The 27,867-nt window shown below is 37.9% G+C and overlaps 1 protein-coding gene across 50 annotated transcripts in view; it reads left to right on the forward strand.

Moving 5' to 3' along the window:
- The first annotated feature begins 7,645 nt into the window (after positions 1–7,645).
- The window catches only part of LOC145258325 (centaurin-gamma-1A-like), a 511,784-nt gene continuing 491,562 nt past the window's right edge, over positions 7,646–27,867 (forward strand). For 41 of the 50 annotated variants that reach the window (XM_080116420.1, XM_080116428.1, XM_080116445.1 and 38 more), the window contains exon 1: positions 8,291–8,624. In XM_080116420.1, the coding sequence (XP_079972546.1) occupies positions 8,450–8,624 (175 nt within the window). In that variant the 5' untranslated portion in view covers positions 8,291–8,449. Of the gene's footprint in view, positions 8,625–27,867 lie in introns of all 50 variants that reach the window. The other 9 variants (XM_080116438.1, XM_080116463.1, XM_080116451.1 and 6 more) reach the window with 5 other exon arrangements.

Genomic DNA, 27,867 nt, shown 5'->3' on the forward strand with positions numbered 1-27,867 from the left:
AGCATCTCTGATGTGATTTCTAATGGCATCCCAGTCAGCCTTATTGTAGTACTTTGTCGTTTTGAGCAATGGCTCTTCAACTTGAAGTTGAGAGTTTAGAGTGATGTCTATCATTATCATAGCATGATCAGCATTTCTGAGTGGGCAATGGCCATTTGTTACACAATTCTCAGGAATTGTTGGCAGAAAATAGATCCAGAAGTGAGGCTTTCTGGTCCTGATGATCTAAGAGACGGGTCAGGAACGTTACTGTCTGTGTCAAGGAATAGGATATAGAAAAGTTATGGATGATGTGTAGTTAGAGAAGCAAAGCCAACTATTGTGGTAGGTATTAAATACATGTATTTGGGTGCTAGTGTCAAGGGAGAGTGCTACATCTATGCTGTCAGAGACATAATTGATTAGAGTATAGTCCTGGGTCGAGGGAGAGCGATAAAGAAAATATAGGTAGCTAACACTATGTTGTAAAGTTAATTTAAAGCACATGAAGGTCTGGTCATCTGATTTTAGTTTAGATTTCCTAATCATGGGGGAGGGTGTTACGAATATAGACTCCAAGTCTGTGCATGTGTCTGTCAGAGTCCTTATGACAAAGTGGAAGATAATCAGACATTTTAAAGATGTTAGAGAGGATGAAGGAGTGCAAGTAAGTTTCACTAATGCTAAGATATTCAGGGAGCTTGCTAGGAGAAATTATGCAACATCATCTAAATTAGTTCTAAGTCCACGGATATTTGTAAATGCAAGCCTCAAGGAAGAATGTTACACGAAAGGGCTGCCCCCTTCTCATGTAAGTGAGAAGACAGACTAGATAAGTGAAAATGATATTAGAAAAAGGCTAGAATTGAACCCTGTAGGCAAGGGGATGATTGGAATCCTAGGAATGCAATCCATTGTTAATTCTTTTAGAAATAGCTAAATATTAATATATTAATAATAAAATATTATTTATGTCGAAAAAAAGCGATTGTCCATTCTTTTTTTTTTTTTTTTTTACATGGGCATCACCACTTATCAAGGCCTTGAGGCCACTCGAGGATAAGGGTTAAAGAGTGTACAGTAGAAATTGGACAATATAGTAATCGTTAGTAATGGAAATTTGGTGAATTTGTTAACTTATATGGAACAGCTCATCAAAAACTTGTTTACGTTAGACTTGAAGACAACCATACTGTGATCAGCTGGAAAGCAGGAAAACGGAAGACAATTCCATAGGCGTGCAGTTCTAAGAAAGAAGCTTTGCTCATGGAATCTACGTTTAGGTTTAGGTACAGATAAACAGTGGAGGAAATTATTGATAGTGATTTCTGCTAGACGGGTGTTTCTTGTGAAAGTTTGGTGAGGGGGGACCATAGATTAGAGCTCAGCAGAGCACTTGCCATGAAAATATCGATAAAGGAGAGACAAACTCACGACATTTCTTCTGTGAGAAGGAGGTTGCAGGGAAGAGAAAAGGACATCCCCTACAAGGCTACGAAGTCTATTTTGAACTCTATTAAGGCAGGATAAGTCCTTTCCAGCAGCTTCTGCCCAGATCTTTTAGAATAACTTGATATTAAATATGCCAGTTAAAAGAATGGACAATGCGAGTTAAAAAATATTGTTTAAAAATAGTTTAGATACTAAACAATTAGAATTGGGAATTCTTTGTTGCCAAAAGGACGTTTGGACAGACATATGTAAATCTATGTGAAAGTTAGTGACGTTGGGAACCACACTTCTGACGTCATAAACAAAGGAGATTTCTCAATATATGAATTGAGGGTTTGAAGTTAGGAAGTTGATTAGGATCAGATAATCGGAGAAGATCACATATGGTGATAGAGTTCGTTGGAGAATGGGAGCCCCTTAGAGGCGAATCGAGAAGAGTAGACCCTGTAGTCAAAAAGGCTTGAATTCCTGACATCACCAATCGATCGATTGAGGAATAAAGAAATCATCAATAATTGTGTTGTCTCGTGTCGTCTTTACAATGGAAAATGTAAATTTTTTTGTTTTGTATATTCATACATATATTATTCCTTAATTGGAATTCATTTTTGAGATGAGCATTATATATATTAATTTATTTTTATTTCGGACTATTATTCTCATCTTTATTAGTTGTTTTACATCTTTTATTGGTTTGTTTATTCACAACGTTTCGGCCAACTATTCCTTTGGCCTTCGTCAGGTGGTAACCGCAACGGATAGGAAGTTCGAATCCTACGGATGGCAGTGATTGCTGAGAATGCAGTTAGGAGATTTGAACTTCCTATCCATTGCGGTTACCACCTGACGAAGGCCAGAGGAATAGTTGGCCGAAAGGTTGTGAATAAACAAACCAATAAAAGATGAAAAATAACTAATAAAGATAAGAATAATAGTCCGAAATAAAAATAAATTAATATATTTGTATATTCATCTATAAACAAACTTTTGTATAACCCCCTTACAAGTATTGTGTATCCTCCTCACCATCCTTAATGATGTATCTCCCCTCCTCTGTGTTAAGAACTGTCGCATCATATCTCCCAGTCCGTATTAATATGAAGTCCCCAAGAATTATCCCAGTCTGTTAAAAATGTCTCCCTCTGTATTTATCATCACAGTCGCCATTATGTAAAAAAAAAACAAAAAAACTGTTATATATGTCTTCCCCTCAGTATTATCATCACTATCGTTATTTGTGTATTATGAGTCCTCGTATAATATCCCCATATGACCCCCCCCCCGCTACGCAACAAGAAGGCGAATCGTTGTTCGAGTGTGTGTCCAGTTTGCTTGTTATTTTGGATTGAGCTGTCATTTCATTTTATTTTATAGTTCCAGTTTAGGGTAAGAGGTGTTAGGCAAAGCGTTTGTGCATAGCTACTATCATGCAACACAAGTACACCATCAGCCAAGTCCTCATCCACAAGAATGTGGCCTTGGGAATGCCCACCGGAGATGAGTGCAGGGTCCTTTTCCATGTGCGACATGGCACTACAAACATCCTGATATTATACAACTGATGATAGCGCAGCCGCTCTAAGCACTACCAAAGAGTTACAGCTCCTGTTCTGTCAGTCACCAAGAGGCTTTCTTTCCACAAAAGTTGTAACTACACATTGTGTTCAGTTAATTTCTATTTGTTTTCAATCTGTGGTCAGTACTTTAGCTGGGAGTCATTTTGCGGATTTGGGGAAATTTATATTTTAATTTTATTTAATATATCTTAGCAGGAAATAAAGAAAGGAAATAAAATTTATGTACATTATGCAATAACTTTACAATAATAGTCTAATTGAACATAAGTAGCATGGCAAGGAAAGCCATTTGCTCTGCTTGTAAGAGAAATATTAAGAAAGTAGGAAGTCGGGGTTCATTGTTCTAATCAGGAATCAAGATGAGGCTCAAATGAGTCACTCGTATTGTAAGTGCACTTGGTTAATAAATAAAGGATAAGTATGGGAGTTGGGCGATAGGCAAAGCCTACCTACTTCTTAGACTTGCAAACTGGGGAATTTGTTAATGTCACCAGCACTAGGAAGGTTGTCGACTATGACCTAGGATCCCCCCCCCCCACAAGACATATGGCGCAATGTCATGGAATAAAAAGCCTAGGTTTATATCAGTCTTCACTCTCCCAGATGGGTAACCTGGCAAGATCTACAGATCAATCACGCTAAAAAGGGAGTAGCCATGTGCCTGGGTTTCAGACCAGGTATATTAACACCCTCGCATGGTTGGTTAAATAAAGTTCTGCTGTTTTCTATCCAGACAGATACAGAATTAATAAAGTTTTTCTCGGTTCTAAAGTTAAAAAAAAAGAAAAGGACAAGTCTTGCTCCCAATAAAATATGATAATGTTATTTTGTATCCACGTGAGAATTCGGATTAGAAAAAGTCGTTTGCAAAACTGACTCAAAAATTAAAAAAAATACAGTATTAATCTATAATATAAATCTCACCTGTCTGTTTAAATGCATGCATGTATGTATGTATGTATGTATGTACGTCTAAAACTTTTGAAAGAGTCAACGGATTTTCACAAAATTGGTCGTTTTGAAGCCGACCCTTTGGACGACAAATATAAAAAAATTGGCTAAAAAAATTAATTCCTTCAGCTTTAACTAGGCACTTTTTACAAGGAGGGGATCGCTTTTTCACTGATATTTTCGAAACTCATCCCCTCTTTTCGATTGACTAGCGGTAATTTAAATCTTTGCCACTTCCGGTTTGGCGATGGACACAATGGCAAAGTCGTCACATTTTCTTTTCACATTCTTTTCCCCCTCTACGGCACGGATTCAAGCCTGCCTGCCTACTACTACTTTTTTTTTTTTTTTGCTCAACACACACCTCCGAACACCCGGATAATGCAGGAGAGATAAATGCAGCCTTCTTTGAATCAAAATACCTGACATTTTCGATTTGAATTTTCCCGTTTTCTTGGGTGACGGGTTTTTAATTGCAGATAATTCAATGCCTCAAAGAGTTAGAAAAAAAGAACTGGCTACTTTTAGAATACATTAAACAAAGAAAAGATTTAAAAACTACAAAATGAATACAATTAAAATGTTTGGAATTTAAGTCAAGATGGAATAAAAAGTTGAATACACAAACTGTTTGCGAGTGGATTTAAGAAAATAAATAGAAAAATGTCTCATCTTTTTATCCTGGAGTTTATAAGGATTATTTGATACTGGAGATATTCATAATCGTAACCTATTTCCAAAAGTGGGGAAATAACATATGAGAAATATTTGGAATCAAGTCTCCCCTTGCTGTTATTTCAGATCATTTGAAACCATAGCAGCAAGTTTTAGTCTCCCCTCCATCAAGGCCAGAGGTTTGGGGAAATATCAGATATTTTGTGATTCATATGCAAAACTAGGAAAACAAATGACTATGACTGAAACATTTTATGGCTGTGAAAAAGTGTTAAAAATAGGCTCTGGATGATGGATGATCCCCTTAATGTGTGACCTTAAGGGCAAATGTCACATAGCCCACTACACAATTCAGGTCATTAGGATTCCAACAAGCCTTCATTTGTTAAATTCTGATCAATAGTTACTGAAAATTGGAACTTATAAAATTGCCAAAAAAAGTGGTATATATATATATGTGTGTGTGTCAGGTCATGTCATATGCTACTGGTACCATGTAACCCAGTACTTCCTGTCTCATGGTCGGGTCACCGGCGACTAAACTGGTTCCCCCACCAGACTTGTTTGGTGAGGAGGGCGGCTAGTCTCCCTGAAGGATTAAAAGCAAGACCTTCCAAAGGGCGAATGAACTCTTTTTCTGGGTCAACGGCCAACTAGCACCGTGTATATTTGTGTGTGTGTATATGTGTATTGGGGTGGAGAGTGCTCCCGTAAGCCGTGGTGAAGGCAACCTTTCTAGGAGAAGCAAATCTCTGATTTAAAAATCCATAAAGTGGAAGACCATTACCCGCATTAAGCTGGTCTGCAGTTTAATTTGTTGCTGGCTATCTTGCTCTTGCTTGTTGCTGGATCTCAACATTTTGAACCGAGAGAGAGAGACTTAGCTGTCGTACAAAGCTAAGACTCTGTAACATCATCTTTGTATAGATACTCCCTTAGGTATTTGGGCTCATGGATTTTAAATGTCTGAGGGAGTGGCACTCATCTGACAAGACGTTGCAATCATCATATATATATATATATATATATATATATATATATATGATGAAAATAATGGAAATAGTATTCCGACAAAATAGAGAAATAAAAAGAAACAAACCGTATTATGTGTTCATCAACGTTTCGTCTTTATTTCGTAAAGTCTTTATTTTGTAACAGTAATAAAATATATATATATATATATATATATATATATATATATATATATATATTTTATTACTGTTTTATCTGTTTAGTTACACATGTTTCTGTTACTGAATCGTATCAACAATCCAGCAACTTCGTCAGACTTGAACAGAAGTGGTTATTGGATAATAACCATCAGGTTTTCACTAATTACAAGTTTTTCTAAATATATATATATATATATATATATATATATATATATATATATATATATAATACTTGTTTATTGTTATATAAACATGCTCACATCCCGCAATAAACTTATTATTCATTGAACTTTTGAATAGTCAAGTCGCTGCCTGATGATATCTGTTGTTTGATTGAAACAAGTGGCTATTTGTAGCAGCGGGATGTGAGCATGTTTATATAACAATAAACAAGTATTATCAGTTCTTTTTATTGAGCACTATCTAACAACCTCGTTGAATTCATTAGTCCATTACTTTTGAATATAAAAAAAAACGAGTATATATATATATATATATATATATATATATATATATATATATATATATATATGTATGTATGTGTATGTGCGTGTGTGTGTATACTGATAGCCAAATTGAATATTGAAATGCTCATATATTTGATCCTATGTGACGAAACTACATGAAAATTTGCAGGCTTTTAGAAGATAATGATACTATTCTATAGTTAAAATTTTATGACAATTGATAAAAAAAGAACCTATATTTTCAAACCAATAAAATATGCCCAAATTTGCCTACATCTATATATAGTATCTTTTGCTTACATGTATATATAGCATCTTCTAGGCCAGCTTCAGTTTTGCTGCTTCGGTTGTCTCCCCTGTGGCCATACCAGGCCATTTAATATATATATATATATATATATATATATATATATATATATATATATATATATATATATACACCATTACTGTTTTATACAGAGTATAAGGTGATATTTACAGTATTCAACATGGTTCAATACATTTGTTGAGTTTAGTAGTAGTAGTAGTACTACTGCTACTACTACTAGTAGCAGTAGCATGATGTCAATGAAGCTACAGAGATTGGTCCATGTTTCAATTCCATAAGAAACCACCAGGCTTTGAAATATAACTGGAGAGCACCCGCTCACGCGAGTGTTCGTTTATGTGTGTGTGTGTGTGTGTGTGTGTGTGTGTGTGAGCGAAAGAGAGCAAGAGCGCGCATTCACAGGAAAGAGAGAGAGAGAGAGAGAGAGAGAGAGAGAGAGAGAGAGATGAACGCAACTTGATAGAGAATGTAAAAATTCTGGTGTTCTATAACTATATTTAATGGCAGTGCGTTGAAATGAATTATAAATGTCGCTTCTATATCATCGATGTATTTCAGTAAAAAAAAAAAAAAAAAAAAAAGAAGCCTGTAAGAGCTTTTCTCTCTGACTGAGGACAGAATGCTACTCGGAACGTCGGCATAAAAATTACAAAAAAAAAAAAAAAAAAAAAAAAGAAAAGAAAAGGAAAAAGACGTCTGCAAGGAATTATTTCTGCCCAATTGTTTTATGTCGAAACCTTATCAATAAAGATTAATACAGTAATTATAAATTTTAATATTTCGAAAATGAAAGCGTTGAAAAATGGAACAATATCTATACATATAAAAATTATGGAATGGCATTACTACTAAATTTTTATAGCCTCTTCGACCGCGCATTAGCCAAACAAACAATCGTTTCTGTGTAGCTTACTTGCAATAAGTAATATATATATATATATATATATATATATATATATATATATATATATATATATATATATATACTTATTGCAAGGAAGGTAGTTTCAGTTACAAATAAGTAAAGCTACGTTGTAGCCTGACGAATTCTTTCGGGGATGAAACAATAGTTTCGGTGTACTGTATATTTCATACTACTACTACTACTACTACTACTACTACTATCACTAGGTAATGGTAATATGTATATAACAATATACATGACTAGAATAAATAATTTAAAAGGACTAATCCTATCACGCAGTCACGCAGTCACGCACATATATTATATGTGTGTGTGTATATATATATATATATATATATGTGTGTGTGTGTGTGCGTGTATATGTGTGTGTGTGTGCGTGCATGCATGTATATGAATATCTTGTCTTACATATGCTTATCGTGTGTAGAACTCATTTCAAGCATCAAGCATTGCAACTAACTCCACCTAAAAAGAGCTACTAACATTGATGTATATTCTATTTGAATCGCTAACAGAAACTATGGAGTACAGTACGCAACTCGCTTTCAGATAATAAATATGATTTAATTTTCCCCGAGTAGTGATAAATTTGCATGAATATTTCATTTTTCAGTTAACATATTATTCGTTATTATATGTTGATTTTGTTGTTTGTTTGTACATCGAGTTTTTGTAACTGTTCCAGTGCTAACGAGCATTGCCGGGTTCTTCTTTTGTGTCGCTTTTGTACCTCCGTAGTTTTCTGCGAAAAAAGGTGAACGTCAGTCGGCGCCGCGCCTGCGCAGTGATAGTGCAGGGGGCCATCTTGGAAGCGATGAGTTACTATATCGCGGCCTCTAGATATCTTTCCCTCCTGCTTTGTTCATGAACACCGGATTATTATGTTTCCAGATGGAAGAAGATGACATTTGACGGGACCCAGGATGAATCTAAGGAGTCCAATACAGCCTTACTTGAGCAATTCTCTTGCGATACGCCAGGAAATACAGCGGTTCGAAAGCGTCCATCCCAGCATCTACGCTATTTATGACTTGATAGACACCATTCAAGAGCCGCTTATACAGCAGCAAATTCGGGAACATGTCGTTTGTATTGAAGGTTTGTTTCATCAGTTATTACAACCTCTGTTCGCATATGAATTATCTTGTATCCCCAGTAAACCACGGTCTTTTTTTTTTTTTTTTTAAAGGGTACGTTTTCCTCCCCGGTTGCTTAAAAGTCCGGCTTTTTTTCAATCAAAAACCGAAGACATTACGACAGTACTACAATAGCATCATCATCATCGTCAACATCAATTGTAGCTATAAAAAAATGATCGTTTTGTGTTTTTTAATTATTTTAAAATTATTTTTTTTATTATTAAACATAAATTATCAAATAGATTTGTTAATAAATAAAACTAGTCATTATGAATCTTAAATATTCGATTATTTTTCTGCTAAAAACCTAAGCATATAGTCGATTTATTTCGCGTATATTTGGCGATCATCATCATCATTATTATTTATTAATTTATAATAATTATACTTTTATATTAACCGTGATCCATGGCTTGGGTATGGATAGGGTTTAATTTATAATTCTTAAAAATCCGGCATCTTTTTCCAATTAGAAACGAAGGTTTTTTTTGGTTTTTTTTTACAACAGCATCCTCAATCATCTCTCGACATCAAATTGTAGCGATTAAAAAAAAAAAGATCTTTTTATTTTTTCGTGCTTCTGCATTTTACAGACTGTGCTGTTCATTTTTTTTTTTTTTTTTTAGATAGGATTTTCAAGTTAAATTTAATTTTTACGGTATCTTTTATTTATTAAATTGTTAAGTGAAAGTGCAGAATAGTTTCAAAAAACAAAAAAGAACGCCCCCCTCCTTATGTTAAGAATGGGTTTCTAAATAACGCCATTCCAACACGGTCCGTATTTTGCATAAGTGCGTTTTTTTGTGCTTATGACTGCGCTAATTTTAAAACACTCGATTTAAATTCCGTTTTTACGATATTGTTTATGAAGTACAGAGTAGTTACAAAACACCCTCCCCTCCCCATGTTGAGAATAGCTTTCTAAATAATAACGTTATTTCAACGAGGTAACATAGATGCACAAGTACCCTCTTTTTTAAATAATCCAAAATAATTTTATTAAAACGAGTAATTGTATAGATTTATTGGGCTATATGAGCTTTCGTAGGTTGATTAGTCAACATGGCCGACTGATGCTGACGTCACGTGGTAATTTAAAATTGCGAAATGCGGATATAGGAACGAAATGTATTTTAATTTTTAACGCAAAAAAAAAAAAAAGATTAAAACGCGTCGAAATGATATGTTGCAATGTTGCATCGCATTCAGTAATTTGTAAATAAGTTATTTTGAAATAATCAACACTAAACTTTCGTTTATTTCATTTTATATCTTATTTTTGAAGTTAAAGAAAAGGAAGAAATTATTTTTTTTAAATAAATTTTATTCTAAAAAAAACCCCCAAAAAACTAATAATTAAAATATTTCTCCTAAATTTAAATTTAAATTATACAAATGAACTAATCTCGCGATGAACCCATTTAATAAAAATATGTAGTTACTTCCTTTTCGTTTTCTGGTTTGTTTTCTTATATTCTTTATATTCGTGCATTTATTGAGCCGTGCGAAAATAACGTTATTATTTAGAAAGCCATTCTCAACATAGGGACGGGAGGGTGTTGTGTACCGATTTTGTACTTTCACCTGACAATTTAATAAAAACAGATATCGTAAAACTTGAATTAAACTTAAATACTATTTGAAAAAAAAAAAAAAAAAAAAGTAGCGGATCAATAAGTGCACTAGTACTTTTTCGTTAAACGCAAAAGATTTCGGTAAAAAAAAATTGTCTGAAAAAGAGAAAAGACAAAAGTTATGTGTGTGTGTGTTTTCGTTAAAAACTATTAAAACGCATTTCGTTCCTATGTCTTCATTTCGCAATTTTAAATTACCACAGGATGTCAGCATCGGTCGGCTATCCTGGCTAATCGACCTACGAAAGCCCAGATTGTCATTGCCATAAACATTGCGACATCAACATCATTTTACTCGTCGTTTTCAATCCTCTCATGGTACTGTTCGTTATTCAACTGAAAATCTCATTCACTTCTATCTTATACTGTTTAAGGAAAGGGTATCTAAATGATTTCAGTCCAGCCCGACTATCGACAGTGAATCTTGTGTCAGTCCCTGAAATGGTCGGAGCAGTTTACCATGTGAAAACCAGGAGGAAAAAAAAAAACATGCGAAGAGTTAGATTATGATTAAAGTTTTTTAGCTCCTCAAAAAAAAAAAAAAAAAAAAATCTGTATTTCTACAAAATTTGAACTGAAATTTAATTTTTTATTTTTAATTTGTTACCATAAACTAAATTTTAGGTTTATTCTAGCTAAAGTTTGAGTGCACGTAGAAGCGGTAACCCCTCTTTATTTTTTATTTTCGTTATTTTTAATTTATTTATTTTTTCCAGCAGATTATCATCGAATGGACACTAGTCTACTAAATTATCAAAAATAAAGTCGATATTTATATGCCATATAATATATGAGGTGCTCAGTTTCTAATGCAACGTTCTAGTAAATCGATCACCCATTTTAGAACCATTCGATGTTTTTAGACCAAATTGCACGAGTTTAGCCTTTTTCGAATTTCGCTTTTTAAAATAATCTTTAAAAAAATGTTAAACTGCTTTAAAAAAGGCTAAATTCGTAAAATTTGGTCTAAATGGTCTAAAAACGTCGATTTTAAAATAGGTGATCGATCGATTTACATTGCATTAGAAACTGAGCACCCCCTCCCCCCCCCCAATATTTAAATATTGACCTAAATTTTTTTTTGATAATCTAGTAGACTAGTAGAATAATCTGCTGAAAAAAAAATACAGAGGGGGGGGGGTACCGCTTCCACACGTGCATCAAATTCTGTTTGGTTCGGTTCAAATTTTGAAGTACCAACACTTCCTCATTTGAAAACAATACGGCTTTTAACGTGTAAAATGCTTCTACCATTTCCTGGACTAGGGATTCTTCGTCGATACTCAGGACTGCCTTCGTAAGTACTGAAGAATTCCTCTGGATACTTATTTCTTACAAGTAACCCATTATTATCGAGTTGCTTTTCGCCTTTTCAAACGTGGTGACGCATTTGTTAACAAAATCAACATCGGTTTTTGCTTCTAAAAATAACGGATGTTGGGTTGCTGGCGCAAAAAGCATTCGTTATTTTTTCCGTGCTTATTCATTTTTTACAGCGATATTTATTTATAATTTTTTTAATAGTATTTTCAAGTTAAATTCAATATTTATAACATTTTTTTTAAATTGTTATATGAAAGTATAGAATAGTTAATTGACCAAAAAAACAAAACAAAAAAAAAACACACTCTTCCCTGCCCATGTTAAGTACCTCATTTTTCTATTAAAAAACTAAAAAATATGAGTTGCTTCAATTTATCTGGAACCCTTTTATATATCCACTAGCGAGGCCGAGTATTGTTTTTCTAAACAGTTCACTTCTTGTAAGTAAAAAAAAAAAAAAAAATACTCGAGCTAAGATCGAAACCAAAACCTAAAAACAGTGAGTCAAGCACGATAACCATTAGGCCAGGTTGACACAGATCTTTAAAAAGTGTTTTCAAACCTCCTTATTCTTGACATAAGGAATCTGTCATGTGAATTATTCACGCATGCGCATTCGTGAAACATCAAACACATAAAAATCCGATGAACCCCCCCCCCCAACGTACCAATTTTTCAATTCAATTGCAGCCCTTTTTTTCCAGACAAAACCCGGTTAAGTTTTCCACATTTCTGAGTACCTTATATACCAAATTTCAAGTCGGTAGATCAAAAATTCATTGAGTATATAGGTTGAGAATTGTCCTCAGCCCCTCCTCTCCCTCACACTCTAATTTTTTTTTTATCGATTTATAGATATATAATAATCTGCAGCCCTTGATTAGTTTTTACTCCCTAGTCCGACTTTTTTAAATTATCCCCCAAAAAATAATAAAATAAAAAGTACGAAGACTACATACTCTTCATCGTCGAACCATAGCTATAAAAATGATATATTTCTATGTTCTTGATTATATATAACGTGTGCTTATTTAGAATTGTACTTATTTAGGAAAACAAAAATAAAGAAAAACCTTTATATGGTGTGCGTACTTGTCACGGCATGAAGACGTTAAATTAAAAAGAAAATCACAGAAAATTTTTATTTTTATTTAAGAAAAATCAATTGATGCTTAATGTTAAGATATAGTTGACGGATCGATTTTTTTTTTTTAATGTGTGGTTTTAAGCAAAAACAGCAGTACCCACTCAATTGTCATGTCGAAAATAGTATTACAATGTATTACTAATACATCTAAAAATTTATGAAAATTCGAGTAGAACAACTATGTTTTTAGTAAAAGAAAAAAAGAAAAAAGTCTTCCGCTATCGGCTAAAAAACAAAACGCGGCGGCTAATTATAGTTGCGAAAAGGATTCTGTATTTGCACTCTTCAGGGTGTTCACATCTAGGGAAAATGCAATTTCCTCCAATTTTCTGTAAACATTACTTTTAGCTATAAATAATTTTCTACTCAATGAATTTGTGTAAATTTTGGATATATTACTATTTTCAACATGACAATTAACTAAGTAATGTTTTTGCTTAAAACCACATTTTTTTTTATCGATCTGTCAACTCTATTGTACCAAACACCATGCAATTTTTAGCGATTAAGTATTTTTGCAGCTATTGATGATGAACCCTTGATTCTGAAGAGGTTGTTAAGGGGGAGGTAACCAGGGATGAATTTCGAATTTGATCAAATATGGTAACTGGTTTCTCTGCACATCTAGCAAGTCATAAAATTTGATTTAAAAAAAATCTTTTTGATCAAATTACGTGAGTTTTGGAATATGCACACTTCGTTTTATGACAAGTACGTACACCATGAAGACTTTTCTGCATTTTCTTTACTTTAACTTTTCGGTAAATTTTTACCTGGTTTTCACTTTAACATTTTCCTTCAAAATGACTTTTTAGGTTTTCCGGTATGCTGAAAATGAATATCATATTTCAATTTTCCGCAAATAAATAATTTTCCGGATATTAAGCAATGCCATTTCTTTAGTTATTGTTGGTGGCCATCTCGCGTGTACCAAAATAGTCACTAGCAATAACATAAATGATATTGTTTGATATTCGGAAAACTACTTATTTGCAATATTCGTTTTCAGCATACCCGAAAACCGAAAGAAGTTCTTTCAAAGGAAAATGGTAAGGTGGAAATCGAGTAAAATTTTACCCTGTAGGTTTTAGTCTCAAATTCAACTTTCAATTTGGGATCATTCTGCAACCAGAGCTCCATTAGGTGTATCAGAATTTTTGTAGGAATTTTTGACACCCCTAACACGAAACTGCGAATAAAATGTAAAAAACTCGTAATTTCTCTTTTAAAAGTGGGTTGTTTATTTTCTTTATGGATTATACTTCCAAAATAAACTATTAAAATTGTTTTAAAAGTAATAGAAATATTTTCTTTCTTTTTTTTTTTTTTTTTTTTTTAAACAGTAATGAAATAAATTGAATTTTACGAGTTCAGTATTTTTCAATTTTTAAACTTTAAAAATCTATCAAAATTTTTTCTATTGATTCTATTTTTACGATATTTTCAGGGTCAATGTGAAATTTTATGCTCTTTCCAATAAACTGAATATAATATTTTAGACAAACGTTTTTTTTTTTAAATTCACGCCTCCCATTTTGAAATGTCTATTAAAAAGTAAATAATTAATTTACTCAGCAAAGTTTTATATATCATAAATTGAAGATAAAAGATCAATAAATAATATATTCAAATTTAAAACAAAAAAAGTAGTGTTTTTTAGAAATCTACCTGTAAAGTCCGAAGTTTAAAACCTTTTTTTATTTTTTTAAACCACTTTTTTCTTTTTTTTTTTTTTTTTAATGGAACCTTGATCCTTGCTCCTTTAATTGAAAAAAAAAATTAGGGCTTGAATTACATTTTTCGAGTAGTTATAAGCTTGGAAAGACAGGGGGTCGAATTATTCAATACTTTTCACAAAGTTTCTCACACACCTAGAGCTCTGTGATTATTTATTTGTTAAAAAAAAGCTAAAATTATGAGTTGATTTATTTTGCTTAAATTTGCCTACTCTTTAATATTTACCATGAACTATCTAGAAGTTATATAAAATTCCAGGTTTCCTTTTTCTGTTTTTGTTGTAAATTTTTATTTTTTTTTTTTTAAAACTTACCATGAATTAAAAATCCCCCCCCCCTTCATGTTAAGAATGGGCTTAATTTTTTAGAAATCGTTACATGGATTAACTTTTAGGGTATGTTTTACAATTCTCAGATTTGAAAAAGCGGTAAAAAAGATCAAATATATAACAAATGTTACCAAAGGCAAGATAAGTTATTCTTCTACATAGGTTGAAACATGTTTATTTAATGTTAAAATATAGTTCAAAAAACAATGTCGACCGGTACACAAGCACAAGGAAAAATGGCTGCAATGTATTTGTTATGCGGACATTTTTGTGTGCTTGTGTACCAGTTGACATTACTTGTTTTTCAAGCTGAATAAACATTTTACAGTAAAAACGCTAAAAACTTATCCAGGTAAGTAGAAGAGTAACATATCTTGCCTTTGGTAACATTTATTTATATATTTTTTTAACACTTTTTTTGAATCTCTGTTGATTGTAAATCTTACCCAACTTTTTATTTTTTATTTTTTTAACCTCAAGTCTAATTTAACCTTTCGGCTTTGCATTCTTATGCTTAGTATTGCCCCCTACCCCCTTTTTCCCTAAGTTCTAGGTTGGTTTGGTTTGGTTCAAATTATGTAGCAACTTTCAAATCGTAAACTATTTTGTCCATTTCCAGTTTATTCTATAAATTGCAAACATTCGTGTCAGTACAAGTCCTTTTCTGGAGAAGCACTACTAATTATTAGTATTGGGACGATTAATTGGAAATCGGAAAAATTGAAACTTTTAGGGGTATCGTAATTGGATAAGTTAGTATCTATTTTCCACTGCTAGAAACGATTCTTTTGTCTTCATTTAATTTTGTTAAAAGCAAAATCCGTCACTGGTGGTAGAAATGATAAAATAATAAATATTTATAGATTTATTAACTAATAGTAAAATTCAGATCTCCAGATCATCCCTTACAAGTGTATTTTTATGCTGGAGAAAATATCTGCACATTTGTTTTTATGGTAAAACTGCTTCCCCACCTCTCAAATGCAATGTTGTCATCCATCGTACGAACATTGCAAACAAAAGTGACAGAAAAAAAATACAATATTTATCTATATAATATTTTGACTGCAGAAATTCCCCTCTGGAACAAAGTATCAGTTTTGCATTAACAGATGCCACATACTAATTCATTAGGTCTAGATTAGCCACTATTTTATGTAATTTTCGAACACAATTTTAGACACTAATGTCTATAATAAAATAAAATTGTTATAATAAAATGCTACACTGCATTCTAGGAGCAATGCTATTGCAATCTCGCCATCTACAGAGGAAGGAATTCCTATTTTTCTCTATAAATATTTAGTCCTCCCACTGCTATCAGTTGAAACCTGGACCAATTCTATATTTTCCTACAATACTTTCATTGCACCCATTGTAACTGGTTATTAACTACATGCACATAACAATCTTTCCATTTCCTAATTCAAAAATATTAAATTGTCTCTTCTCAAAATCCACCCATTCTGATTGGCTGAGACCTGACAATTCTATTATTCAAGAATCCACTTCTTCATAAATAAACGAAAGCTTCAGAAATTTGGCGTTGTTCTCTACATGAGGCTATCATGCTAAAAAACAAAAACAAATAGAAACATAATAACCGCTCATAAACAGAAAATTAAATACTGGTAACTTTACACTTATCTCCGCACAAAGTGCCTACACTCTGATACCCCCCTCCCTCCCAAGCCCTGAAAAAAAACAAAAAAACTTCATTTATGGACGCTATTAGTCATTTTTCGATTTTGGAGCGGCTTTACAACCCTTACATAATGCTATTTTTCTTTTGTTTTAGTTTTTTTGAGGCGTTTTTATTATATTTTTCTTATATTTTTTTTACTTTTACTATTTCTGGAAACGATTTTAGCTATACATTTTTCAATGATTACCTAGTCTTCAATCGTGTTACTTATTGTGTCAATAATAAAGGAAATAAGTTTTATGCAGGTAGGTTTTAAACTAAATTACGTTGCCTACGGAAGCACTTATTCGTTATATATTTGCTTTCTTACCAATTATACTTTTTTGTGGAGTATTTTGTTTAATTCTCTTTTCCAGACTCATTATTGACACTGCACAGGCATTAACTTTGTTTTGTTTTTTTGGGTAAATTTTTATCTTAGCTCAACTTCCACAATTTTCTTTAAAATGATTACATCTATAGGTTTTCGACTATGCTGAATAAGACCATCTCATTTAAATTTGGCAGTGACAAGTAGTTTGAGATATAAAGACTTGTATTATGACAGTAATTCAATGGCTGCCAGATTTGTACGCACGCACAAGAATTAATTTTAGGTCCTAAACTCGAACAATTACTTTTTTCTTTTTAAAAAAAAAAAAGATTCAAGGAAAAAAATCTGATGTAAAATTTAATTGCTATTTAATTAATATGGATTTTTAAGCAAAAAGTTGACTTGTTGCCATATGATCACATGGACTATCAAAACAAAACAATGTAATATTACAAAAAAAAGGGAAATAGATTTTAACAACCTCTGAAGTTACCATTTTTTTTTGGGGGGGGGGAAGATAGTTTTGCTAATTTTTCCATCCGTTCTTTTAGTTGTCTATATATAGCTATAAAAGCAAAAACTAAATGTTAGTTTTGACAAAATGTTATAGTTTTGTCTACAATTGTTTTCTTCTGTCAATTCCAATCTCCTCACTCTTTCTTCTTCCCCAATTTCCTCTCTCTCTTCTTCTCCAATCCCCAACTCTGTCTCTCTCTTCTTCTCCAATCCCCAACTCTGTCTCTCTCTTCTTCTCCAATCCCCAACTCTGTCTCTCTCTTCTTCTCCAATCCCCAACTCTGTCTCTCTCTTCTTCTCCAATCCCCAACTCTGTCTCTCTCTTCTTCTCCAATCCCCAACTCTGTCTCTCTCTTCTTCTCCAATCCCCAACTCTGTCTCTCTCTTCTTCTCCAATCCCCAACTCTGTCTCTCTCTTCTTCTCCAATCCCCAACTCTGTCTCTCTCTTCTTCTCCAATCCCCAACTCTGTCTCTCTCTTCTTCTCCAATCCCCAACTCTGTCTCTCTCTTCTTCTCCAATCCCCAACTCTGTCTCTCTCTTCTTCTCCAATCCCCAACTCTGTCTCTCTCTTCTTCTCCAATCCCCAACTCTGTCTCTCTCTTCTTCTCCAATCCCAACTCTGTCTCTCTCTTCTTCTCCAATCCCCAACTCTGTCTCTCTCTTCTTCTCCAATCCCCAACTCTGTCTCTCTCTTCTTCTCCAATCCCCAACTCTGTCTCTCTCTTCTTCTCCAATCCCCAACTCTGTCTCTCTCTTCTTCTCCAATCCCCAACTCTGTCTCTCTCTTCTTCTCCAATCCCCAACTCTGTCTCTCTCTTCTTCTCCAATCCCCAACTCTGTCTCTCTCTTCTTCTCCAATCCCCAACTCTGTCTCTCTCTTCTTCTCCAATCCCCAACTCTGTCTCTCTCTTCTTCTCCAATCCCCAACTCTGTCTCTCTCTTCTTCTCCAATCCCCAACTCTGTCTCTCTCTTCTTCTCCAATCCCCAACTCTGTCTCTCTCTTCTTCTCCAATCCCCAACTCTGTCTCTCTCTTCTTCTCCAATCCCCAACTCTGTCTCTCTCTTCTTCTCCAATCCCCAACTCTGTCTCTCTCTTCTTCTCCAATCCCCAACTCTGTCTCTCTCTTCTTCTCCAATCCCCAACTCTGTCTCTCTCTTCTTCTCCAATCCCCAACTCTGTCTCTCTCTTCTTCTCCAATCCCCAACTCTGTCTCTCTCTTCTTCTCCAATCCCCAACTCTGTCTCTCTCTTCTTCTCCAATCCCCAACTCTGTCTCTCTCTTCTTCTCCAATCCCCAACTCTGTCTCTCTCTTCTTCTCCAATCCCCAACTCTGTCTCTCTCTTCTTCTCCAATCCCCAACTCTGTCTCTCTCTTCTTCTCCAATCCCCAACTCTGTCTCTCTCTTCTTCTCCAATCCCCAACTCTGTCTCTCTCTTCTTCTCCAATCCCCAACTCTGTCTCTCTCTTCTTCTCCAATCCCCAACTCTGTCTCTCTCTTCTTCTCCAATCCCCAACTCTGTCTCTCTCTTCTTCTCCAATCCCCAACTCTGTCTCTCTCTTCTTCTCCAATCCCCAACTCTGTCTCTCTCTTCTTCTCCAATCCCCAACTCTGTCTCTCTCTTCTTCTCCAATCCCCAACTCTGTCTCTCTCTTCTTCTCCAATCCCCAACTCTGTCTCTCTCTTCTTCTCCAATCCCCAACTCTGTCTCTCTCTTCTTCTCCAATCCCCAACTCTGTCTCTCTCTTCTTCTCCAATCCCCAACTCTGTCTCTCTCTTCTTCTCCAATCCCCAACTCTGTCTCTCTCTTCTTCTCCAATCCCCAACTCTGTCTCTCTCTTCTTCTCCAATCCCCAACTCTGTCTCCCTCTTTGTTCCCGAATCCCCAACTCTGCCTCCCTCTTTGTTCCCGAATCCCCAACTCTGCCTCCCTCTTTGTTCCCGAATCCCCAACTCTGCCTCCCTCTTTGTTCCCGAATCCCCAACTCTGCCTCCCTCTTTGTTCCCGAATCCCCAACTCTGCCTCCCTCTTTGTTCCCGAATCCCCAACTCTGCCTCCCTCTTTGTTCCCGAATCCCCAACTCTGCCTCCCTCTTTGTTCCCGAATCCCCAACTCTGCCTCCCTCTTTGTTCCCGAATCCCCAACTCTGCCTCCCTCTCTCTTTCGCCTCCCTCTCTCTTTCCTTCTTCCCATGTTTTATTTAAACTCCCTTCCATTCTTTATTCCCCGTTCTCTTTCTTTCCATTCGTCCTCTCCTCCCTATCTTAATGATGACACCTTCTTTTTTGTTGCCCATCTAAAGAAATAATCATTTTTATTAATAATCAAGATAATCTATGACTTCATCAGCAAATCTACTTTAGTTTCTTTTTCTTTTTTACGAATTTTCCAACAACTACTATTAATCTCTCTCTTTCCGATATTACGAAAACTGATACAACAAACGCCCCCGTATTTATACATATATATTTTTTGGTCTTAAATGTTTTGTTAACCTGATTACACACACGCATTTATATTATATCTTAGGTATTCGCTTTTTATATGAAACTCACACTTTATTATTTTTTATTCCGTTCTTAACAACTTGTGTGATATCTGTCAATTTTCATTTTTGGTAGTTCGTAAATTCCGTTCTCATAACGCAACTTCCCCATTTTTACTACCAAAACGGAATGTTTTTGCTTCCACAAAAAAAAAAAAAAAAAATCCTAAAATCGAAATTACTCCCCCCAAAAAACGATTTGATTTTCTCACGGTGAAAAATTGAAAACGAAATGTATTTTTTAATTTTTTTTCGTTTTGTCGTCCTAGCGTGGTATTGTTCTTATTTCTCTGCCCTCTCCGGGTTTATAAAAAAAAATCCCCCCCCCCCCCCCCCCCCCCCGTCAACTGCTCTGAAGGGATGCGAAATTGTTTGCATTCCGCTGGATTGAGACTATTTAACTGTAGTAGTGAAAAGTATTACAAATATTTGCTGTTGTATTTCGGGCACCGATGGTGTATATTTAGATCCTTCCTTGCAGGACCCCCCCCCTTCCGCACCCAACAGAAATGGGTGAATATTACCGAAAGCAGCAGCAGCATCGATGCCGCATTTAGAAGAGAAAAGAAGGGGAGAGAGGGTACTGCTGCTTGAATATTATTACCGTGTTTCTTTCACCCACTTATTTTTCTCAATTCATTTCAATACCTCTCTTTCTCTCCATCCGGTGTATCTCCCTGGTCAACTCCAACTGTTGCTTCAAGTCATTTTCTTTTTCTGGTCCATCCTTCTCACTCCATCTGTGTCTGTCTGTGGTCCATCTGTGTCTGTCTGTAGTCCATCTGTGTCTGTCTGTAGTCCATCTGTGTCTGTCTGTGGTCCATCTGTGTCTGTCTGTGGTCCATCTGTGTCTGTCTGTGGTCCATCTGTGTCTGTCTGTGGTCCATCTGTGTCTGTCGTTGGTCCATCTGTCTGTCTGTCTGCCTTCGTTCCATATCTGTCTGCCTTCGTTCCATATCTGTCTGCCTTCGGTCCGCCTTCGTTCCATATCTGTCTGCCTTCGGTCCGTGTGTCTTCGGTCCGTGTGTCTTCGGTCCGTCTCTGTCCGTGTGTCTTCGGACCGTCTGTCTCTCCCCTGTCTCTCTCTCTCTCACTCGCTCGCTGTCTTTCTCTGGTCTCTCTCTCACTCGCTCGCTGTCTTTCTCTGGTCTCTCTCTCTCTCACTCGCTCGCTGTCTTTCTCTGGTCTCTCTCTCTCTCACTCGCTCGCTGTCTTTCTCTGGTCTCTCTCGCTCGCTGTCTTTCTCTGGTCTCTCTCGCTCGCTGTCTTTCTCTGGTCTCTCTCTCTCGCTCGCTGTCTTTCTCTGGTCTCTCTCTCTCTCGCTCGCTGTCTTTCTCTGGTCTCTCTCACTCGCTCGCTGTCTTTCTCTGGTCTCTCTCACTCGCTCGCTGTCTTTCTCTGGTCTCTCTCACTCGCTCGCTGTCTTTCTCTGGTCTCTCTCACTCGCTCGCTGTCTTTCTCTGGTCTCTCTCACTCGCTCGCTGTCTTTCTCTGGTCTCTCTCACTCGCTCGCTGTCTTTCTCTGGTCTCTCTCACTCGCTCGCTGTCTTTCTCTGGTCTCTCTCACTCGCTCGCTGTCTTTCTCTGGTCTCTCTCACTCGCTCGCTGTCTTTCTCTGGTCTCTCTCACTCGCTCGCTGTCTTTCTCTGGTCTCTCTCACTCGCTCGCTGTCTTTCTCTGGTCTCTCTCACTCGCTCGCTGTCTTTCTCTGGTCTCTCTCACTCGCTCGCTGTCTTTCTCTGGTCTCTCTCACTCGCTCGCTGTCTTTCTCTGGTCTCTCTCACTCGCTCGCTGTCTTTCTCTGGTCTCTCTCACTCGCTCGCTGTCTTTCTCTGGTCTCTCTCACTCGCTCGCTGTCTTTCTCTGGTCTCTCTCACTCGCTCGCTGTCTTTCTCTGGTCTCTCTCACTCGCTCGCTGTCTTTCTCTGGTCTCTCTCACTCGCTCGCTGTCTTTCTCTGGTCTCTCTCACTCGCTCGCTGTCTTTCTCTGGTCTCTCTCACTCGCTCGCTGTCTTTCTCTGGTCTCTCTCACTCGCTCGCTGTCTTTCTCTGGTCTCTCTCACTCGCTCGCTGTCTTTCTCTGGTCTCTCTCACTCGCTCGCTGTCTTTCTCTGGTCTCTCTCACTCGCTCGCTGTCTTTCTCTGGTCTCTCTCACTCGCTCGCTGTCTTTCTCTGGTCTCTCTCACTCGCTCGCTGTCTTTCTCTGGTCTCTCTCACTCGCTCGCTGTCTTTCTCTGGTCTCTCTCACTCGCTCGCTGTCTTTCTCTGGTCTCTCTCACTCGCTCGCTGTCTTTCTCTGGTCTCTCTCACTCGCTCGCTGTCTTTCTCTGGTCTCTCTCACTCGCTCGCTGTCTTTCTCTGGTCTCTCTCACTCGCTCGCTGTCTTTCTCTGGTCTCTCTCACTCGCTCGCTGTCTTTCTCTGGTCTCTCTCACTCGCTCGCTGTCTTTCTCTGGTCTCTCTCACTCGCTCGCTGTCTTTCTCTGGTCTCTCTCACTCGCTCGCTGTCTTTCTCTGGTCTCTCTCACTCGCTCGCTGTCTTTCTCTGGTCTCTCTCACTCGCTCGCTGTCTTTCTCTGGTCTCTCTCACTCGCTCGCTGTCTTTCTCTGGTCTCTCTCACTCGCCTGCTGTCTTTCTCTGGTCTCTCTCACTCGCTGCTGTCTTTCTCTGGTCTCTCTCACTCGCTCGCTGTCTTTCTCTGGTCTCTCTCACTCGCTCGCTGTCTTTCTCTGGTCTCTCTCACTCGCTCGCTGTCTTTCTCTGGTCTCTCTCACTCGCTCGCTGTCTTTCTCTGGTCTCTCTCACTCGCTCGCTGTCTTTCTCTGGTCTCTCTCACTCGCTCGCTGTCTTTCTCTGGTCTCTCTCACTCGCTCGCTGTCTTTCTCTGGTCTCTCTCACTCGCTCGCTGTCTTTCTCTGGTCTCTCTCACTCGCTCGCTGTCTTTCTCTGGTCTCTCTCACTCGCTCGCTGTCTTTCTCTGGTCTCTCTCACTCGCTCGCTGTCTTTCTCTGGTCTCTCTCACTCGCTCGCTGTCTTTCTCTGGTCTCTCTCACTCGCTCGCTGTCTTTCTCTGGTCTCTCTCACTCGCTCGCTGTCTTTCTCTGGTCTCTCTCACTCGCTCGCTGTCTTTCTCTGGTCTCTCTCACTCGCTCGCTGTCTTTCTCTGGTCTCTCTCACTCGCTCGCTGTCTTTCTCTGGTCTCTCTCACTCGCTCGCTGTCTTTCTCTGGTCTCTCTCACTCGCTCGCTGTCTTTCTCTGGTCTCTCTCACTCGCTCGCTGTCTTTCTCTGGTCTCTCTCACTCGCTCGCTGTCTTTCTCTGGTCTCTCTCACTCGCTCGCTGTCTTTCTCTGGTCTCTCTCACTCGCTCGCTGTCTTTCTCTGGTCTCTCTCACTCGCTCGCTGTCTTTCTCTGGTCTCTCTCACTCGCTCGCTGTCTTTCTCTGGTCTCTCTCACTCGCTCGCTGTCTTTCTCTGGTCTCTCTCACTCGCTCGCTGTCTTTCTCTGGTCTCTCTCACTCGCTCGCTGTCTTTCTCTGGTCTCTCTCACTCGCTCGCTGTCTTTCTCTGGTCTCTCTCACTCGCTCGCTGTCTTTCTCTGGTCTCTCTCACTCGCTCGCTGTCTTTCTCTGGTCTCTCTCACTCGCTCGCTGTCTTTCTCTGGTCTCTCTCACTCGCTCGCTGTCTTTCTCTGGTCTCTCTCACTCGCTCGCTGTCTTTCTCTGGTCTCTCTCACTCGCTCGCTGTCTTTCTCTGGTCTCTCTCACTCGCTCGCTGTCTTTCTCTGGTCTCTCTCACTCGCTCGCTGTCTTTCTCTGGTCTCTCTCACTCGCTCGCTGTCTTTCTCTGGTCTCTCTCACTCGCTCGCTGTCTTTCTCTGGTCTCTCTCACTCGCTCGCTGTCTTTCTCTGGTCTCTCTCACTCGCTCGCTGTCTTTCTCTGGTCTCTCTCACTCGCTCGCTGTCTTTCTCTGGTCTCTCTCACTCGCTCGCTGTCTTTCTCTGGTCTCTCTCACTCGCTCGCTGTCTTTCTCTGGTCTCTCTCACTCGCTCGCTGTCTTTCTCTGGTCTCTCTCACTCGCTCGCTGTCTTTCTCTGGTCTCTCTCACTCGCTCGCTGTCTTTCTCTGGTCTCTCTCACTCGCTCGCTGTCTTTCTCTGGTCTCTCTCACTCGCTCGCTGTCTTTCTCTGGTCTCTCTCACTCGCTCGCTGTCTTTCTCTGGTCTCTCTCACTCGCTCGCTGTCTTTCTCTGGTCTCTCTCACTCGCTCGCTGTCTTTCTCTGGTCTCTCTCACTCGCTCGCTGTCTTTCTCTGGTCTCTCTCACTCGCTCGCTGTCTTTCTCTGGTCTCTCTCACTCGCTCGCTGTCTTTCTCTGGTCTCTCTCACTCGCTCGCTGTCTTTCTCTGGTCTCTCTCACTCGCTCGCTGTCTTTCTCTGGTCTCTCTCACTCGCTCGCTGTCTTTCTCTGGTCTCTCTCACTCGCTCGCTGTCTTTCTCTGGTCTCTCTCACTCGCTCGCTGTCTTTCTCTGGTCTCTCTCACTCGCTCGCTGTCTTTCTCTGGTCTCTCTCACTCGCTCGCTGTCTTTCTCTGGTCTCTCTCACTCGCTCGCTGTCTTTCTCTGGTCTCTCTCACTCGCTCGCTGTCTTTCTCTGGTCTCTCTCACTCGCTCGCTGTCTTTCTCTGGTCTCTCTCACTCGCTCGCTGTCTTTCTCTGGTCTCTCTCACTCGCTCGCTGTCTTTCTCTGGTCTCTCTCACTCGCTCGCTGTCTTTCTCTGGTCTCTCTCACTCGCTCGCTGTCTTTCTCTGGTCTCTCTCACTCGCTCGCTGTCTTTCTCTGGTCTCTCTCACTCGCTCGCTGTCTTTCTCTGGTCTCTCTCACTCGCTCGCTGTCTTTCTCTGGTCTCTCTCACTCGCTCGCTGTCTTTCTCTGGTCTCTCTCACTCGCTCGCTGTCTTTCTCTGGTCTCTCTCACTCGCTCGCTGTCTTTCTCTGGTCTCTCTCACTCGCTCGCTGTCTTTCTCTGGTCTCTCTCACTCGCTCGCTGTCTTTCTCTGGTCTCTCTCACTCGCTCGCTGTCTTTCTCTGGTCTCTCTCACTCGCTCGCTGTCTTTCTCTGGTCTCTCTCACTCGCTCGCTGTCTTTCTCAGGTTTCTTTTTGTCTTTCTCACGTCTGTCTTATGTCTCTCTGTTTCTTTTAAGTCTGTCTCTCTCTCCCTTTGCTTTTCTTGGGTTTTTCTCTCTCCCCCCCCTTTGCTTTTCTTGGGTCTCTCTCTCTCTCTCCATTTACTTTTCTTGGGTCTTTCTCTCTCTCTCTCCATTTACTTTTCTTGGGTCTTTCTCTCTCTCTCTCCATTTACTTTTCTTGGGTCTTCCTCTCTCTCTCTCTCCATTTACTTTTCTTGGGTCCCTCTCTCTCTCTCTCCATTTACTTTTCTTGGGTCTTCCTCTCTCTCTCTCTCCATTTACTTTTCTTGGGTCCCTCTCTCTCTCTCTCCATTTACTTTTCTTGGGTCCCTCTCTCTCTCTCTCCATTTACTTTTCTTGGGTCCCTCTCTCTCTCTCTCCATTTACTTTTCTTGGGTCCCTCTCTCTCTCTCTCCATTTACTTTTCTTGGGTCCCTCTCTCTCTCTCTCCATTTACTTTTCTTGGGTCTCTCTCTCTCCATTTACTTTTCTTGGGTCTCTCTCTCTCCATTTACTTTTCTTGGGTCTCTCTCTCTCCATTTACTTTTCTTGGGTCTCTCTCTCTCCATTTACTTTTCTTGGGTCTCTCTCTCTCCATTTACTTTTCTTGGGTCTCTCTCTCTCCATTTACTTTTCTTGGGTCTCTCTCTCTCCATTTACTTTTCTTGGGTCTCTCTCTCTCCATTTACTTTTCTTGGGTCTCTCTCTCTCCATTTACTTTTCTTGGGTCTCTCTCTCTCCATTTACTTTTCTTGGGTCTCTCTCTCTCCATTTACTTTTCTTGGGTCTCTCTCTCTCCATTTACTTTTCTTGGGTCTCTCTCTCTCCATTTACTTTTCTTGGGTCTCTCTCTCTCTCTCTCTCTCCATTTACTTTTCTTGGGTCTCTCTCTCTCTCTCTCTCTCCATTTACTTTTCTTGGGTCTCTCTCTCTCTCTCTCTCCATTTACTTTTCTTGGGTCTCTCTCTCTCTCTCTCTCTCTCTCTCTCTCTCTCCATTTACTTTTCTTGGGTCTCTCTCTCAAATTTGTCTGGGTTTCTTTGTCTTTCTCAGGTCTCTCTATTTCTCACGTCTCTCTTTCTAGTTTGGGTCTCTCTCTCTCTCTCTCTCACATCTCTCTCTCTCTCTCTCTCTCTCACATCTCTCTCTCTCTCTCTCTCTCTCACATCTCTCTCTCTCTCTCTCTCACATCTCTCTCTCTCTCTCTCTCACATCTCTCTCTCTCTCACATCTCTCTCTCTCTCACATCTCTCTCTCTCTCACATCTCTCTCTCTCTCACATCTCTCTCTCTCTAACATCTCTCTCTCTCTCTCACATCTCTCTCTCTCTTCAGGTCTCGCTCTTTGCTGTCCTCCCATTCTCTGTTTCTCTTTTTTTAATTTTTTTTTGTTCTCTCTCCATTCTGAGAAAGGGAAAGATGTATTGAATTTGGTCCCCTCTCTATCTTACAACGTCTCATTCTCTCTGTTTCCCGTTTTTCTCTCTTGTAGTAGTCATAGGTTTTGCTACTTGGCAACTGATCTCGCCATCAAGTACGACCACACCATTTTCCAAGCCACTTTCAAAAGAAAATCGGAGATCAATTTATAATATAACCTTCATGCTCGATTAATCCCCAACTTTATGACTACTCTGTGAAAGCTGTGTCATGTAATACCGTATTCGTTTCTGTCGTATTCAAAGGCTATTACTTCCTTTTAATTCTCTCAAATCCTAACAATATCCAAACTTTCAAAAAAAAAAAAAAAAATTATCTTTAAAAGCCCCCTTCCCCAAATTTCTTTAATTAATTTGCATATTTTCACATTTTCTATTTTCTCATTTTATTGGTCATTAATAAATGAGATTGAATTTGTATATTAATACGATAGCGTGTGTGTGTGTTTATTTATTTTTTGTGTCACGCTTACATCCAAGTCGCTCAATTGTTATGGACTTCCATTTCTTGTAATAAATAATTTTATCAAGAATTCATGTTTCGGTTTCGATTATAGCTGATGCACCCAAGTTAAATGGATATTTTTAATTTTTTTTTTTTGAAATCGCAACTTTATAACATATAAAAATCGATAGAACTTTAACTATAATATATACAAAATTTGCAAGAATTAAAATATATTTAAGCATACTTTATGACTGGGCTATGCCGGACGTCCCTGCTAGCTTAGATCAATACTTTTGCAGTTTTAACAAAAGAGCTACAATGATATTGGAGCATCTTCATTTATGCTAATCATCTACAGAATGCCAACATCAATATATTACCTATGAATGAGTCCTCTGGAATTTCCACAGCTCCCGCTAGTAATAATAGTAATGAAAATGTATTGATATGGATTTATCTGGTAGGATATTGGTGCAGAATGATCTGCTGTATAACTTCGATTTCTCTATTTTAGAGAGATATTCTTGCTTCTCTCTCTCTCTTTTTATATATATATATATATATATATATATATATATATACTTATGTCAAGTATTCTCCATTACAATGATTTTAGGCCGATTTGCATTTAACCTGATGGATTCTTTCAATAGAATGAAATACAAACCTTTCTGTGCAGCTCGTATACTATATAAGTGTGTATTTCTATACTACTCTACTCTTTATTGAGCACTGTTGGAATACACCCTGAAAATAGATGCATAAAATATATCTCCTGATAAAATTTTATGCGAGTCTATGAAATGAGATAATGTACACAGTAATGAAAGCTGAAGGTAGACTGAAAACTTTTCTTAAAAAAAAAAAAAAATTCAAA

Source organism: Euprymna scolopes, chromosome 33 (genome assembly GCF_053919585.1).
Source record: "Euprymna scolopes isolate OS-2025 chromosome 33, ASM5391958v1, whole genome shotgun sequence".
Classification (NCBI taxonomy): domain Eukaryota; kingdom Metazoa; phylum Mollusca; class Cephalopoda; order Sepiida; family Sepiolidae; genus Euprymna; species Euprymna scolopes.